Genomic DNA, 14,428 nt, shown 5'->3' with positions numbered 1-14,428 from the left:
CAAAAGCTTGAAATCTATTTAGGTAGAGAGACTATAAGTATCTTAAGAGTAAATGTTGTTATCTTTAAATAATAACTGTTGAGATTAACCCTGTCTTCATATAGAGAATCTGAAGCCTCAAGTAATTAAAGAAGTATGTATTCAGCTTATCAGTGGCAGCTCCCTGTGGTCACCCACTCATCTTTCTGATTCCAGGGACTGTGAGCTCCAGGTTCGTACATCACCACAACACACACTCACTGTTAAATGGCTTGGGCAGGCTACTAGACAGTTGCTCTCTGAATGCAGTTAAAATTAGAATATGGTGGTTTTTTAAAATTCATAACAGAGGCTGTTTCAAACTCTGAATATGGTATCCATAATGAACTTTCTTCATCTGATAGAATCTATGGAGCTTTTCAAATGATATATCGTTAACAATCCCTCTAATTTTAAAATTACTTATTTAACAGGGATTCTTGTTGGCAAACTTGCTGTAGAAACCTATGCATCTCCCAAGAAGATAAGTACTAATTAGAAGCTTATTCAAGAAATTTGGTCTGCTCCCCAGAACACTGAACAATGAGGATATTTTCTGAACTCTTCTGAAAAATTACTGCTAATTATCGAAAATTAAGTTGCAAGTAGTACCAACATAGTTATTAGCATCTCAACTTTGATAGACTTCCTCCCAAAAGAGAGCTATAAATTGCATAATATAATTCTGAAAATAAATGCCTGTCACCATATACCATAGCTATATATTGTTACCAGTTCAGTTCAGTCACTCATTTGTGTCCTACTCTTTGCTACCCCATGGACTGAAGCACGCCAGGCCTCCCTGTCCATCACCAACTCCCGGAGTTTACTGAAATTCACGTCCATTGAGCCAGTGATGCCATACAACCATCTCATCCTCTGTCGTCACCTTCTCTTCCCTCTTTCCCTTTTTTCCCAAGAAGCAAGCGTCTTTTAATCCCATGGCTGCAGTCAGCATCTGCAGTGATTTTGAAGCTCCCCAAAATAAGCTCACTGTTTCCATTGTTTCCCCATCTATTTGCCATGAAGTGATGGGAACAGATGCCATGAGAAACTAAGAGTTTTCTGAATGTTGAGTTTTAAGCCAACTTTTTCACTCTCTTCTTTCATTTTCATCAAGAGGTTCTCCAGTTCTTCTTCGCTTTCTGCCATAAGGGTGGTATCATCTGCATATCTGAGGATATTGATATTTCTCCCAGAAATCTTGATTCCAGTTTGGGCTTCATCCAGCCAAGCATTTCTCATGAGGTACTCTGCATATAAGTTAAATAAGCAGGGTGACAGTATACAGCCTTGACATACTCCTTTCCCTATTTGGAACCAGTCTGTTGTTCCATGTCCAATTCTAACTGTTGTGTCCTGACCTATATTCAGATTTATCAAGAGGCAGGTCAGGTGGTCTGGTATTCCCATCTCTTTCAGAATTTTCACAGTTTGTTGTGATCCAAATAGTCAAAGTCTTTGGCATAGTCAATAAAGCAGAAGTAGATGTTTTTCTGGAACTCTGTTGATTTTTTGGTGATCCAGCAGATGTTGGCAATTTGATCTCTGGTTCCTCTGCCTTTTCTAAATCCAGCTTGAACATCTGGAAGTTAACAGTTCACATACTGTTGAAGCCTGGCTTGGATAAGTTTGAGCATTACTTTAGTAGCATGTGGGATGAGTGCAATTGTGCAGTAGTTGAGCATTCTTTGTCATTGCCTTTCTTTGGGATTGGAATGAAAACTGACCTTTTCCAGTCCTGTGACCACTACTGAGCTTTCCAAATTTGCTGGCATATTGAGTGCAGCACATTCACAGCATCGTCTTTTAGGATTTGAAATAACTCAACTGGAATTCCATCACCTCCACTAGCTTTGTTCACAGTGATGCTTTCTAAGGCCCACTTGATTTTGCATTCCAGGATATCTGGCCTTAGGTGAGTGATCACACTATTGTGATTATCTGGGTTGTGAAGATCTTTTTTGTATAGTTCTGTGTATTCTTGCCACCTCTTTGTAATATCTTCTGCTTCTGTTAGGTTCATACCATTTCTGTCCTTTATAGAGTCCATCTTTGCAAGAAATGTTCCCTTGGTATCTCTAATTTTCTTGAGATCTCTAGTCTTTCCCATTCTATTGTTTTCCTGTATCTTTGCATTGATCACTGAGGAAGGCTTTCTTATCTCTCCTTACTATTCTTTGGAACTCTGGATTCAAATGGGTATATCTTTCCTTTTCTCCTTTGCCTTTCACTTCTCTTCTTTTCACAGCTATTTGTAAAGCCTCTGCAGACAACCATTCTGCCTTTTTGTATTTTCTTTCTTGGGTATGGTCTTGATCCCTATCTCCTGTACAATGTCACAAACCTCTGTCCATAGTTCTTCAGGCATGCCATTAGATCTAATCCCTTGAATCTACTTGTCACTTCCACTTTATAATTGTAAGGGATTTGATTTAGATCATACTTGAATGGTCTAATGGTTTTCCCTACTTTCTTCAATTTAAGTCTGAATTTGGTAATAAGGAAGTTCATGATCTGAGCCACAGTCTTGTTTTTGCTGACTGTATAGAGCTTCACCATGTTTGGCTGCAAAGAATATAATCAATCTGATTTTGGTGTTGTCCATTTGTATGTCTGTTTTGGTGATATCCATTTGTAGAGTCTTCTCTTGTGTTGTTGGTGTTTGCTATGACCACTGTGTTCTCTTGGCAAAACTCTATTAGCCTTTGCCCTGCTTCATTCCGTACTCCAAGGCCAAATTTGCCTGTTACCCCAGGTATTTCCTGACTTCCTACTTTTGCATTCCAGTCCCCTATAATGAAAAGGACATCTCTTTTGGGTGTTAGTTCTAGAAGGTCTTGTAGAAAGACAAATATATCATGGGTTAAAAATTGAAAGACATAACCTCTAGGGTCTTTTAACTCTGAATTACTGTGATTTTAGCAATTTTGGAATATATAAATATATGTTTATATTTAGATGTATTTATGTTTATACATTTATATTTTGACTATATATGTATATATTTAAATATATTTTATATAAATATATATTTCCATAAAATATTTGAAGTAAGTACTGTGCTTCTTCAGTAAACCACCATGAATTACTTCATTAACACTGAATGTGTTCAAAGTAGGCTTGCCCTTACTGAGGAAAATCACAGCCTGGGGCCTTTCATGTGTAAAAGTAATGGAACTTGGGTTCTTGGTGGTTACCTAGGCTTCTGCTTTTTCTTCCCCCTAAGATAAGGTGCTAAGTAGTAGATCCTTAAAGTCACCTAACCAGGCACCTATTGTAGGATGTGTATTTTAAAAATGTGATCTGAGGGATTTAAAGATTTGTATAGGAAGTGATGTACATGATGATTATTTGTCAATGCATATGTTTGTGTCCTTGTATCCTAGGACTTGGACAGTGGTGTAAATAAGCTTGGCATCCAGCATGTTTCTATTTGGTAGGAAATAAGAGAGATGCAAGGGATCTGGGGGCTGATGGAGGAAATGGGGCAGAGCTCAAAGGGAACTGTAGTGATCTGAATAGAAGCCAAAGGACTCAACCCTATGAGAGAAGTGATCAAGAGAAATTGACTGAAAAGTTGGAATAGAGAGCACAGTCTCTAGGAGGCATGGATTTAAAGATTAGGCCCAGAAAGCAGGGTCTCCTCCAAAAAAAAAAAAAAAAAAAAGATGGAAAACTACCATCAAGCCTTTGAATCAGATCAATGACAATTTAATGTAATAGTTATAAAGTGAGATACATTATTTTCTTGGGCTCAAAAATCACTGCAGATGGTGACTGAAGCCATGAAATTAAAAAATCCTTGCTCCTTGGAAGAAAAGCTAATGATAAACCTAGTCAAGTCAGTTCAGTTCCTCAGTCATGTCTGACTCTTTGAGACCCTATGGACCGCAGCACCTCAGGCTTCCCTGTCTATCACCAACTCCTGGAACTTGCTCAAAGTCATGTCCATCAAGTCAGTGATGCCATCCAACAACCTTATCCTCTGTCATCCCCTTCTCCTCCTGCCTTCAATCTTTCCCAGCATCAGGGTCTTTTCCAGTGAGTCAGTTCTTGGCATCAGGTAGCCAAAGTATTGGAACTTCAGTTTCAGCATCAGTCCTTCCAATGAATATTCAGGATTGATTTCCTTTAGGATGGACCAGTTTGATCTCCTTGCAGTCCAAGGGACTCTCAAGAGTCTTCTCCAACACCACAGTTCAAAAGCATCGATTCTTCAGTGCTCAGCTTTCTGTATGGTCCAATTCTCACATCCATCCATGACTACTGGAAAAACCATAGCTTTGACTAGATGGACTTTTGTTGAAAAAAGTAATGTCTCTGCATTTTAATATGCTGTCTAGGTTTGTCATAGCTTTTCTTCCAAGGAGTAAGCATCTTTTAACTTCATGGCTGCAGTCACCATCTACAGTGTTTTAAAAGCAGAGATACTACTTTGCCGACCAGGTCTGTATAGTATAGTCACAGCTATGGTTGTTCCAATAGTCATGTATGGATATGAGAGCTGGACCATAAAGAAAGCTGAGTGCCAAAGAATTGATGCTTTTGAACTGTGGTGTTGGAGAAGACTCTTGAAAGTCCCTTGGACAGCAAGGAGATCAAACCAGTCCATCCTAAAGGAAATCGGTCCTGAATATTCATTGAAAGGACTGATACTAAAGCTGAAGTTACAATATTTTGGTTACATGATACAAAGAACTTACTCACTGGAAAAGACCCTGATGCTGGGAAAGATTGAAGGCAGGAGAAGGGAACGACAGAGGATGAGATGTGTGGATGGCATCACCGACTTGATGGACATGAGTTTGAGCAAGCTCCGGGAGTCGGTGAAGGACAGGGAAGCCTGGTGTGCTGCATCCACAGGGTCACAAAGAATTGGACAAAACTGAATGACTGAACAACATAAAATAAGATCTTGACATTCAGACTGCCTGAGTTTGACTACTGACCTAGTACCAGTTACAAGACATTAAGCAGCTGAAACAATAGTTTTGTGTCCAAGGAAAATGAGGGTAATTGTACCTACCTATTAGCGTTGTTGTTGATATTAATTGACTTAAGAGCCCTTACATATATATATATGCATGATATATGTATATCATGATATATGTATATATGCATGATATATGTATATCATATATATATGCATGATATATGTATATGCATATATCAGTCACATTATTATTGTTACTACTTTTATTTCTCCCAAGCAGAGGACTTCTGATAATGACATTGAGCACATAGTGTGCTCATCAATCCAGTTTGAAACTGCTGAACCCTTTCTTCAAACAGAATTAAATACTTAGAACATATGTTAGAACCAGATGCTCTAGATGAATTAATGGTGCCTGAAGCATTTCCTGCTGCCCATCCCTTGGGCTCCCTTGGAGACCCCTGGGCACACTATAGAGCACATTTTGAAAACTACTGATGCAGTGAGAAGAATCCAAGGCTTGGAATCAAGACCTGAAATCAGGTTCTATCTGCCATTATCAGGCTATGTGACCTTCAGCAGGTGCGCCCTGGGCGTCTGTTTCTTGTAAAGAGTCAGAATAGTTCAATGGTTTTCAAACTTTTCTACTTCAAATCCCCAAGTATTCCAGGGAAGAGTACCAGGAACTTTTGGAGACTGGGCCCTAGGGAGCATGCTAGCTGAAAAGAAGGAACCCAACAACTTCAAAAGCTGGAGCTCCCCTGTTCATATATAGGCGTTCTGTAATATTTGTTTGAAAAATGAGTACCACTGCTAAAGAAATTTTGACTAGATGATAAAAATTTATTCAGTTTTAATTGTTCTATAGTTCTTAGAAATTCATTCATTGAACCCCAGTAGCAAAAGTAAGAGCATGAATGAAATTCTAAATCTGAGGAAACTGAGTAGTGGAGGAAGTGGCCTGGACTATTTACAGGGCTCTGTGCAGTGACCAGTGTATATACCAGTACCTCTGATTTCCAGCGAAAACGCAGAACCTCTGTGACATGAATTTTATTTGAATACTTTGGCTCCTTCATGTTCAGAGCCATACACTGGCACAATGATAACTAAGTGTGTGGACCAATGAGAAATATTACCATAAGAATATTATATACTTATAATCCAAAGACACCTAAAATGAATGATTATTTAAATACTGTACGTTGCAGGACTTTTCTTGGTGGTTAGTGATTTCAGAAAATATATCCCTTCTGTAGTCAATGTCAAATTAAAAATCTACATTTATAATTGCTGTTTTGCTGTCGGAAGTATATGTGAACTTGGAAGCTCTTGACTTGATTGAGATTTGTTTAGGTAAATTAAATTTCCATTTCTCTCTGGAAATAAAGCTTGTAATTAATTTGTGGGTCTGTGGGTCTTGTTTATGGCTTGGATTGGTCCTTAATTTAGTCCATCTCACTTTCAGCTTGCTAAAAGCAACGAAAACCATTTAAATACATGTGACTATATAGGGATAGTGGTAGTATCTGTTTATCTGTGGTTTCAATAATGATTAATATGCAGTAGCAAGGGCTGATTACCCTTGTAAACATCTTATAGAATGGGAGTTGAAGGCTGCCCAGTGATTTTTCTCTCCAGTAATCTCTCTCTCCCACTATTCAAAACTCCCGCTACTGTGTCATTGTTTGTGTGTGTTAAAGTATAGTATTTTCAGTGTCACAGCTGAAATATGTTAGTTGGAGCAGTATCACCCATTAACACTTCAGCATGGCTTAGTTGATCAGATTACTTCCAGAGACTTGGGTCCTGGGGGACTGACACTAGCAATAGTAACAGTCCAATGCGTTATAGAAATCAGTAAGGTCTGCAGCATGGAGAAAGAACATGCATCCACCTGGAGACCAGAATGGGGATGTTGGGAACCATGAGTCCTAATGGGCTGGACAAAGGGCAAGATGTCCATTGAGGGATGCACATATGGAGGGGAGACGCAGAGGCCAAACACTGCCTTTTGTGACCTAGTCCAGTGCCTTGAATGTAATCCATCTTCAGTAAATGAGGGCTGGATCAAATTGTTTTTGTCCTAGCCTGGTTTTGGCTAGAACTAAAGTTGAGATTTGGTGTTAATACATTTTAGTTATTAAAAAGATTTTGTATAGATTATTTTCTGAAATCAACTTTCTTATGAAGAGGCATAATTTCCTGTTTTAAATTTGTTTAGATAATAAATTATGTACCAAAAGAAAAAATCTTAAGAAAAAACACTTCAAATATAAAGCATAAATAATTCTTCCTCTAATAAGACAGTTCCTATTATAGCTATTGAATAACAAATCTGCTACAAGGATGTTATTTTTTTCATGAATCCATGTGCACAGCTCTGATTAGAGGAGGTAAAAGATGCACATCTTCTTCAAATGGTAAATTAGACCCAGTGGGGGAAAAGGTGTATTTTATTATGACAGACTTTATATTATGAAAGCTCAGAATAGGCCTCTTTAAAAACAAAACAAAACCTTAAAAATGTATTTCTTGGTCTCAAATCTCTGTGTTATAGTAACCATTGATATCAGAAAAAAGTACATTATGGGCATCTTCCTCCAATGTTTACTACGAAACATTTAATATCAAGGTCTCCTGAAGAATGATTTTAATAAACATCCTTTCTGTGCTTTTTTCCCTACCCAAGATTTGCTCACACCTGCAATTTTCAGAATAAACCCACAAATGTTAGAGTATCTTTACAAAGTAAAACCAACCAGAAGATAATTCTCAACGCAGGTGCTTTGGTTTAAGCCTTGACTCTATTATTCATTTTCATCTCTGTTTAGATGCACTCATTTTAAAAAAGATCATGTCCATGTAACATTTTAAAATAAGGTTTTAAAAAGTTTAAAAATATATTGTTATCACCAAACTTATTACAAGATTTGTGTTAACCGTTTCCTATTCATTTCCAGGGCTACAGCAACACACAGGGGCCAGATTATCTTCAAAGATGCTTTAGCCCAGCAGTTGTGTGAACAAGGAGGTAAGAATCATCTTTGACTACTTCATGTTGGTTGTGTCAAAATTATTCATGGTACTGAGTAAGCATTTCATGACTATTACTTGATCATATGCTCTGAAAATGGAGTTATTGACCCCTTAATATATCTAATAATTATCTTGTTGCTACTTACTAATAAAGATCTGTAGACTTCTGAAGATACTAACTGTGAGCACAATAAACCAACAGGAAATTTATCTTCTTATAGTTTTTTTTTCCTTAATGAATTATATTTAGTTGTCTTGGAAATATGAATCTTAGTAATTTTAGAATTTTACAGAAACATACCTGCTTAATTTACTACTTAAATTTCTTAGTAACTTTGTCAAAAATGTTTATTGCTTTTAATATTTGGTTATGTTATATATGAGCATTGTATAGCATCCATATACTTGTTTCAACCATGTGCAGTATTAATTTCAGATGCAGCATCATTTTAGGTACATTAGGTATATGTTCAGTAGTCACATTAAGCTTTGTGACTGCCTCATACACATCCAGACTCTCACAAAAGTCTTATACCAAAGACTTATAGATGCACATATGTAAATGTATGCATGTGCATGCAATGGAAAGGTAAATACCAAGGTCTGTGCCCCCACACAAGTTTATTCCCACTGCCTCTTGAGCTTCTACCCAACTTTGCTTGTGTCTTCATTGTTGTATTTACTGCTTAACATAGAACTTTCTTCTGAAAAGTGATGGATATCATCCTTGAGCGACTGAGCTCAAGGAATAGGAACCATGCCTTAGTGCTCTTTGCTGCCCTAGAAACTGGCACAGTGCTTAGCATATGAGCCTTTCCAAAAATGTTGATAGGTTGAATACAAGTTTTTCCTCGGCCATACATATGTTCCTTGATTTAAGCATCCTGACAATTAATATATTTGAAGCCAGTCTTTGTATATATCATCCCAGTTTCACCATCATCATGGACATATTGTCAATTTTTGTTTACAGAGTGATATTTGGGGAAACTTGTTAACTTAATTGCAATAGTGAATTTGAAGGAAATTTCTACTAATTATCTCTCTGCTGAAAAGACTCTAATGGGTTTAAGAGAGAAATGAGGAAAATTATGTGGGTTTTTGAAAGGCTTAAGATAGTGCTATTTATTATTTGTAGCAATATATATATCACCAATATAGCTTTATCTAAGTAATGTGATACTTGATAACTATTACTATAAAACTTCCGATTGTTTATATAATAACTCAAATTAGAAAACCCCACTCTGATTCTAGCTGCAGATATATTATCAGTGTTCTTTGAACAGATTTGTATTCTGTGACTTTTGAGAATGGAAAAGTATGATAGCCTTTGTAGTAGGCTGAAGAAATCTATCACACTGTAAATCTTTTTTCAGACTATAAAAGTGTTCACTTTACTAAAAATATAGAACACCATATATATTCTATGTATCTTCTCCTGACTATGCAGTTTTCTGTCCAGAAAATTGCATAGAGTCAGAAGATATGTCTAATTTTATTAACATTTATCATTGCCTAAAAACTGATTTATTTTAAGCCTTGGATTTTTGAGCCTCTTCTGTTGTACATAAATTGTTGGGATTGGATTCATTTGAAATGAAAAGAAAAAAAAAAAAAAAACAAGAAAAATCAATGGGAAAAAATTCTCAACCAGTGAGGAAGAAAGTGCCTTACATAGTAGTGTTATGCCTGACCATAATTTACATGATGGTAGATGGGTATATTATTAAAAAATGCCTTTCAGCCCAGGACCAGAGGAAAACATTGAGCTTTTCAACAGCACCTAATCAACTGAAACCATATCAATCCATCCAAGATAAGGTGGAAAGAATACTGACAAGAATGATGGCTTCCTGCTGCCAGGAATAATAAGGGAAATAATTGGTGCTATAAAGCATATATTTATTTTGGCCCTATCTACTTCTGATTAAAACATTAATTATATCCTCAAATAAAATAACATAAATTTAACATGTAATAATTTCCTATTCATTGGTGGGAAATAGCCAAGTGTTAAAGAGGGTAAAATGACAGTCTGTCTATACCACAGGACAGTTATCTTTCAATCCCAACATACTTGGTAGTTTTTTAAATTTCAATTAAATTAAGGGATTTAAACAAAGCAAATTTTGCTTTGTGGAGCTTGAGTATAGATATTATTACAAGATGATTACTGGATAAGCATATTAACTATTTTTTATTGAAGTAGAGTTGATTTACCACTGATTTACTATGTTGTGTTAATTTCTGCTATAGAGCAAAGTTACACATATATATATGGTTTTTCTTATATTCTTTCCCACTATGGTTTGTCCCAGGATATTGAATATATTTTCCTGTGCTGTACAGAAGGACTGTATTGTTTAGCCATCCTATATATAATAGTTTGCACCTGGTGACTCAGGCAGTAAAGAATCTGCCTACAATGTGGAAGACTCAGGTTCAATCCCTGGGCTGGGAAGATCCTCTGGAGAAGGACATGGCAGGCCATCTTGTCTGGAATTCTTGCCTGGAGAATTCCATGGACAGAGGAGCCTGGTGGGCTGTAGTCCATGAAGTCTCAAAGAGTTGCACACGACTGAGCGACTAACACTTTCACTTTCACAAACATGTTTTTTTATAAAGTGAAAGACTCAGAAAACATACTGACAGTGTGTTAGAAGATTCCCCCTCTCTCCTGCTTCCCATTAGATCAGGGCCTAGCCCCTCTTTGGGGAATTGTGTACTAGCCTCCTCCCTACTTTCCCTGCTCCCACTTTTCCTGTTCTCTGTACAGAGCTGCTAATATGGAAATAGGATTCTATCATTACTCTGCTTCAAACCCTTCAATATCTCAATTGGAGGCAATAATTTATCATCAGAGGAAAATCCCTTGCTGCTGTATAAGAAAAATTCTGACAACCTGGCCTCAGTTTTCCTCCTCAGCTTCATTTGTTGTTATCCTTTCATTTCTCTTTATTTTTTTTATTTAAAATTTGTCAGTATTTTATTTAATTTATTTTTTTTATTTTTATTTTTACTTTATTTTACTTTACAATACTGTATTGGTTTTGCCATACATTGACATGAATCCACCACCGGTGTACATGAGTTCCCAAACATGAACCCCCCTCCCACCTCCCACCCCATATCATCTCTCTGGATCATCCCCGTGCACCAGCCCCAAGCATCCTGTATCCTGGATGAGAGAATGGCATTGAAACATGTATAATATCATTTCTCTTTAAAATTCCTGGAATGCCTGTCTCTCAATCACTCATGTATTGACACTCTATACTCTTTGTTTTCTTTGTCTGAATGACCCTTTTCCATCTTCTTATCTTTATCTAGCTCAGGGTTTCAGATCCTGCTTAGGTATTACCTTCTCCTGGAAAAAAAAAATCTTAAATTCCTTTTATGCTCCTCCTCGAGCTGGTCTTGGCAACTCTTATGCATGGTGACATAACTCCCAAAGCCCAGGAATAATACAAATGGAAAACCTGCCAGCATTACTGTGTGCCATAATGCCCACCAGGCACACTACAAACATGGACTTGTTTATTACTGCAACCCTGTAAAGAAGAAACTGTTATTATCTGCACTTGAATGATGAGGAAACAAAGGTACAGTGAGAATAACTTGGTTAAGATCTCACAGTTAGAAACTGATCGAGCTGACATTAGAGTCCAGGCAGTTTGGCCAATAGTTCATGATATTAGCCCTCACGTTACATTGCCTTTCAAAGAAGTCTCTTACTTAAGCATGCATTCATTCATTTGATAAGTGATATTTAATACTGTAATAAGAACATTAACACACATGCCTTGTCTGTTGTTAGCTATAAGCTCGTTGAGGGTAGGAACTGGGCTCTTTATTACTGAATCTCTAAAAAGTGAAAGTGAAAGTTGCTCAGTCGTGTCCGACTCTTTGCGACCCCATGGACTGTACAGTCCATGGAATTCTCCAGGACAGAATACTAGAGTGGGTAGCCTTTCCCTTCTCCAGGGGATCTGCCCAGGAACCATGTCTCCTGCATTGCAGGTGGATTCTTTTCCAGCTGAGCCACAAAGGAAGCCTACTGAATCTCTAAAGCCTTCCACAATGTCCATTAGATAGTGTGCACCCAATAAATGTTATTGAATGAATGAATAGTTGAAGTAATATGAAATTGGACTTCAACGTATTAGCTCTGAGAAGTTGCTTTCCTTCCGACAGGGCTCTCCAGCAGCCTGCTGAGTAGAGAGGCAGCTGGAGAGCCACCAGCATATGGATGCTGAGGAGGTAATGTACTCATCCCAAGAGTTCCCCAGAGAAGGGAGGAAGAGGCTAGTGTGGAATGTTAGGGATTGCAGGGGCAGGAGAAAGAAAGAATTCTGGAGAAGGAACAAGCTTCAGAAGTGGAGGTACTAGGGAAAACATTTCAACATGGGAGAGACATTCAAAAGGGACAGAGGCTTCCGAAAGAATGGCGAGGAGAACAAGAAAGAAGCTTTAGAAATTTTCAATCAACAGGTCATTGGCAATTTAATGTGAGGATGGTTTCAAGAGTGGCCAAACCACACGAGGCAGCCTGGTTGCTTGGAAAGCTCTTGCCGAAGCTTTATAGTCTGACAGTCAAGGGAAGACAAACTGTTGTGAGTTGAGAAGTAAATGTGAAACATTTTTAAATTTGAGGCTTTGACAAGGGAAACTATTGATTGTTCTTGCTCCCTAATGCTGCAGCAGGGGCCCTGATAAAGACTTGCCTGAAATAAATAAATAAAAATAAAGTTGAGGCTTTGAAAAAATCTAGTATTAAAGGAAAGGAGAGAAAGGCCACTGAAGTGGAAAACAGGTTCAAGGGAAAGATGGATTCTCTCTTTGTCTCTGTCTCTATTTCTCTCTCTGTCTCTCTCTCTCTTCCAGACAGTATTTATAGACTTTTACTGCCTTGTAAGACTTTCACTGCCTTGTAGAGAGAGACCATCAGGAGCACACCTAGAGTTGAACAGTTTGATTTAGTACTCATTCCAGAATAGGAGAAGGCAGATATGCAGATGACACCACCCAAATGGCAGATAGCAAAGAGGAATTAAAGAGCCTCTTCATGAAGGTGAAAGAGGAGAGTGAAAAAGCTGTCTTAAAACTCAACATTCAGAAAGCTAAGATCATGGCATCCAGTCCCATCACTTCATGGCAAATAGTTGGGGGGAAAATGGAAGCACTGACAGACTTTATTTTCTTGGTCTCCAAAATCACTGTGGACAGTGACTGCAGCCATGAAATTAAAAGATGCTTGCTCCTTAAGGAAAAAACTATGAAAAACTAGACAGCATATTAAAAAGCAGAGATATTACTTCACCAACAAAAGTCTGAATAGTCAAAGCTATGGTTTTTTTCCCAGTAGTCATGTATGGATGTGAGAGTTGGACCATAAAGAAAGCTGAGCACTAAAGAATTGATACTTTCAAACTGTGATGTTGGAGAAGACTCTTGAGAGTCCCTTGGACTGCAAGGAGATCCAACCAGTCCATCCTAAAGGAAATCAGTCCTGAATATTCATTGGAAGGACTGATGTTGAAGCTGAAGCTTCAATACTTTGGCCGCCTGATGTGAAGAGCTGACTCATCGGAAAAGACCCTGATGCTGGGAAATACTGAAGGCAGGAGGAGAAGGGGACAACAGAGGATGAGATGGTTGGATGGCATCACTGACTCAATAGGCATGAGTTTGAGCAAGCTCCAAAAGATAGTGAAGGAGAGGGAAGCCTAGCGTGCTGCAGTCCATGGGGTTGCAAGGAGTCAGACACTCAGACATGAATGAGCAATGAAATAACAGCAACAGCATGATTGGAAAATTATGAAAACAATCATTATGATTATTTGGGCCTATATTTTATGATTTTGGTTGAAGTTTAAAGAGAAGGAGCTTTGATCTGAATTGGATATTATCAGCAAGTAGGTGTATTCTCTGGATGAGGATCTCAATAAATCTTTTCCAAAGGGAAAGCAGAGCAGAGTCAGGCTAAGACTGTAATTGATAAAGAAGCAGCAGTCACTTCTACTAGCCAGGAAAGAGGGACACACGGTGTATTGTGAGTTGGACAGTGTTCTGGTTGTGCTCACATTCAGGTGTGATTACAGAGTGGCCCTGTGGGTCTTGACCCACCATGATTACAGTGGCTTTGTCTGAAGCTGATGTTCTGTGAGATTGTTTCTGTTTGCCAGAAGAGCACCACGGCCCAACCGTGAGTGCCAGGCCAGCTTCTGGATGTCAAGGGCTGCTTTTCCTTTCTTGAGACCTGGGGGAGAATGATGCTAATAGATGGTCGTTGTCTTTTGGATTTAGGCTTTATGAGGATTTTTGAATCAGAAAAGTAGGTCTAGATCCAGGTTTTGTGTTACCAAACTCTAGAATCTCTGGCACAAAACACAAGCTCAGTAAATGAAAAGGGAAGGCATCTAGCTGGAACAA

The 14,428-nt window shown here is 38.1% G+C and overlaps 1 protein-coding gene across 2 annotated transcripts in view; it reads left to right on the top strand.

Annotated features, from left to right (window-relative positions):
- Positions 1-14,428, top strand: part of RELN (reelin) — a 536,122-nt gene that overhangs the window by 208,794 nt on the left and 312,900 nt on the right. For both annotated transcript variants that reach the window (XM_004007831.5, NM_001306121.1), the window contains 1 exon segment: positions 7,918-7,988. In XM_004007831.5, coding sequence (XP_004007880.2) covers positions 7,918-7,988 — 71 coding nt within the window.

This window comes from Ovis aries, chromosome 4, assembly GCF_016772045.2.
Source record: "Ovis aries strain OAR_USU_Benz2616 breed Rambouillet chromosome 4, ARS-UI_Ramb_v3.0, whole genome shotgun sequence".
NCBI lineage: Eukaryota > Metazoa > Chordata > Mammalia > Artiodactyla > Bovidae > Ovis > Ovis aries.
Note: the sequence above shows the minus strand (reverse complement) of the source record. Positions and strands in the feature narration are given on the sequence as shown.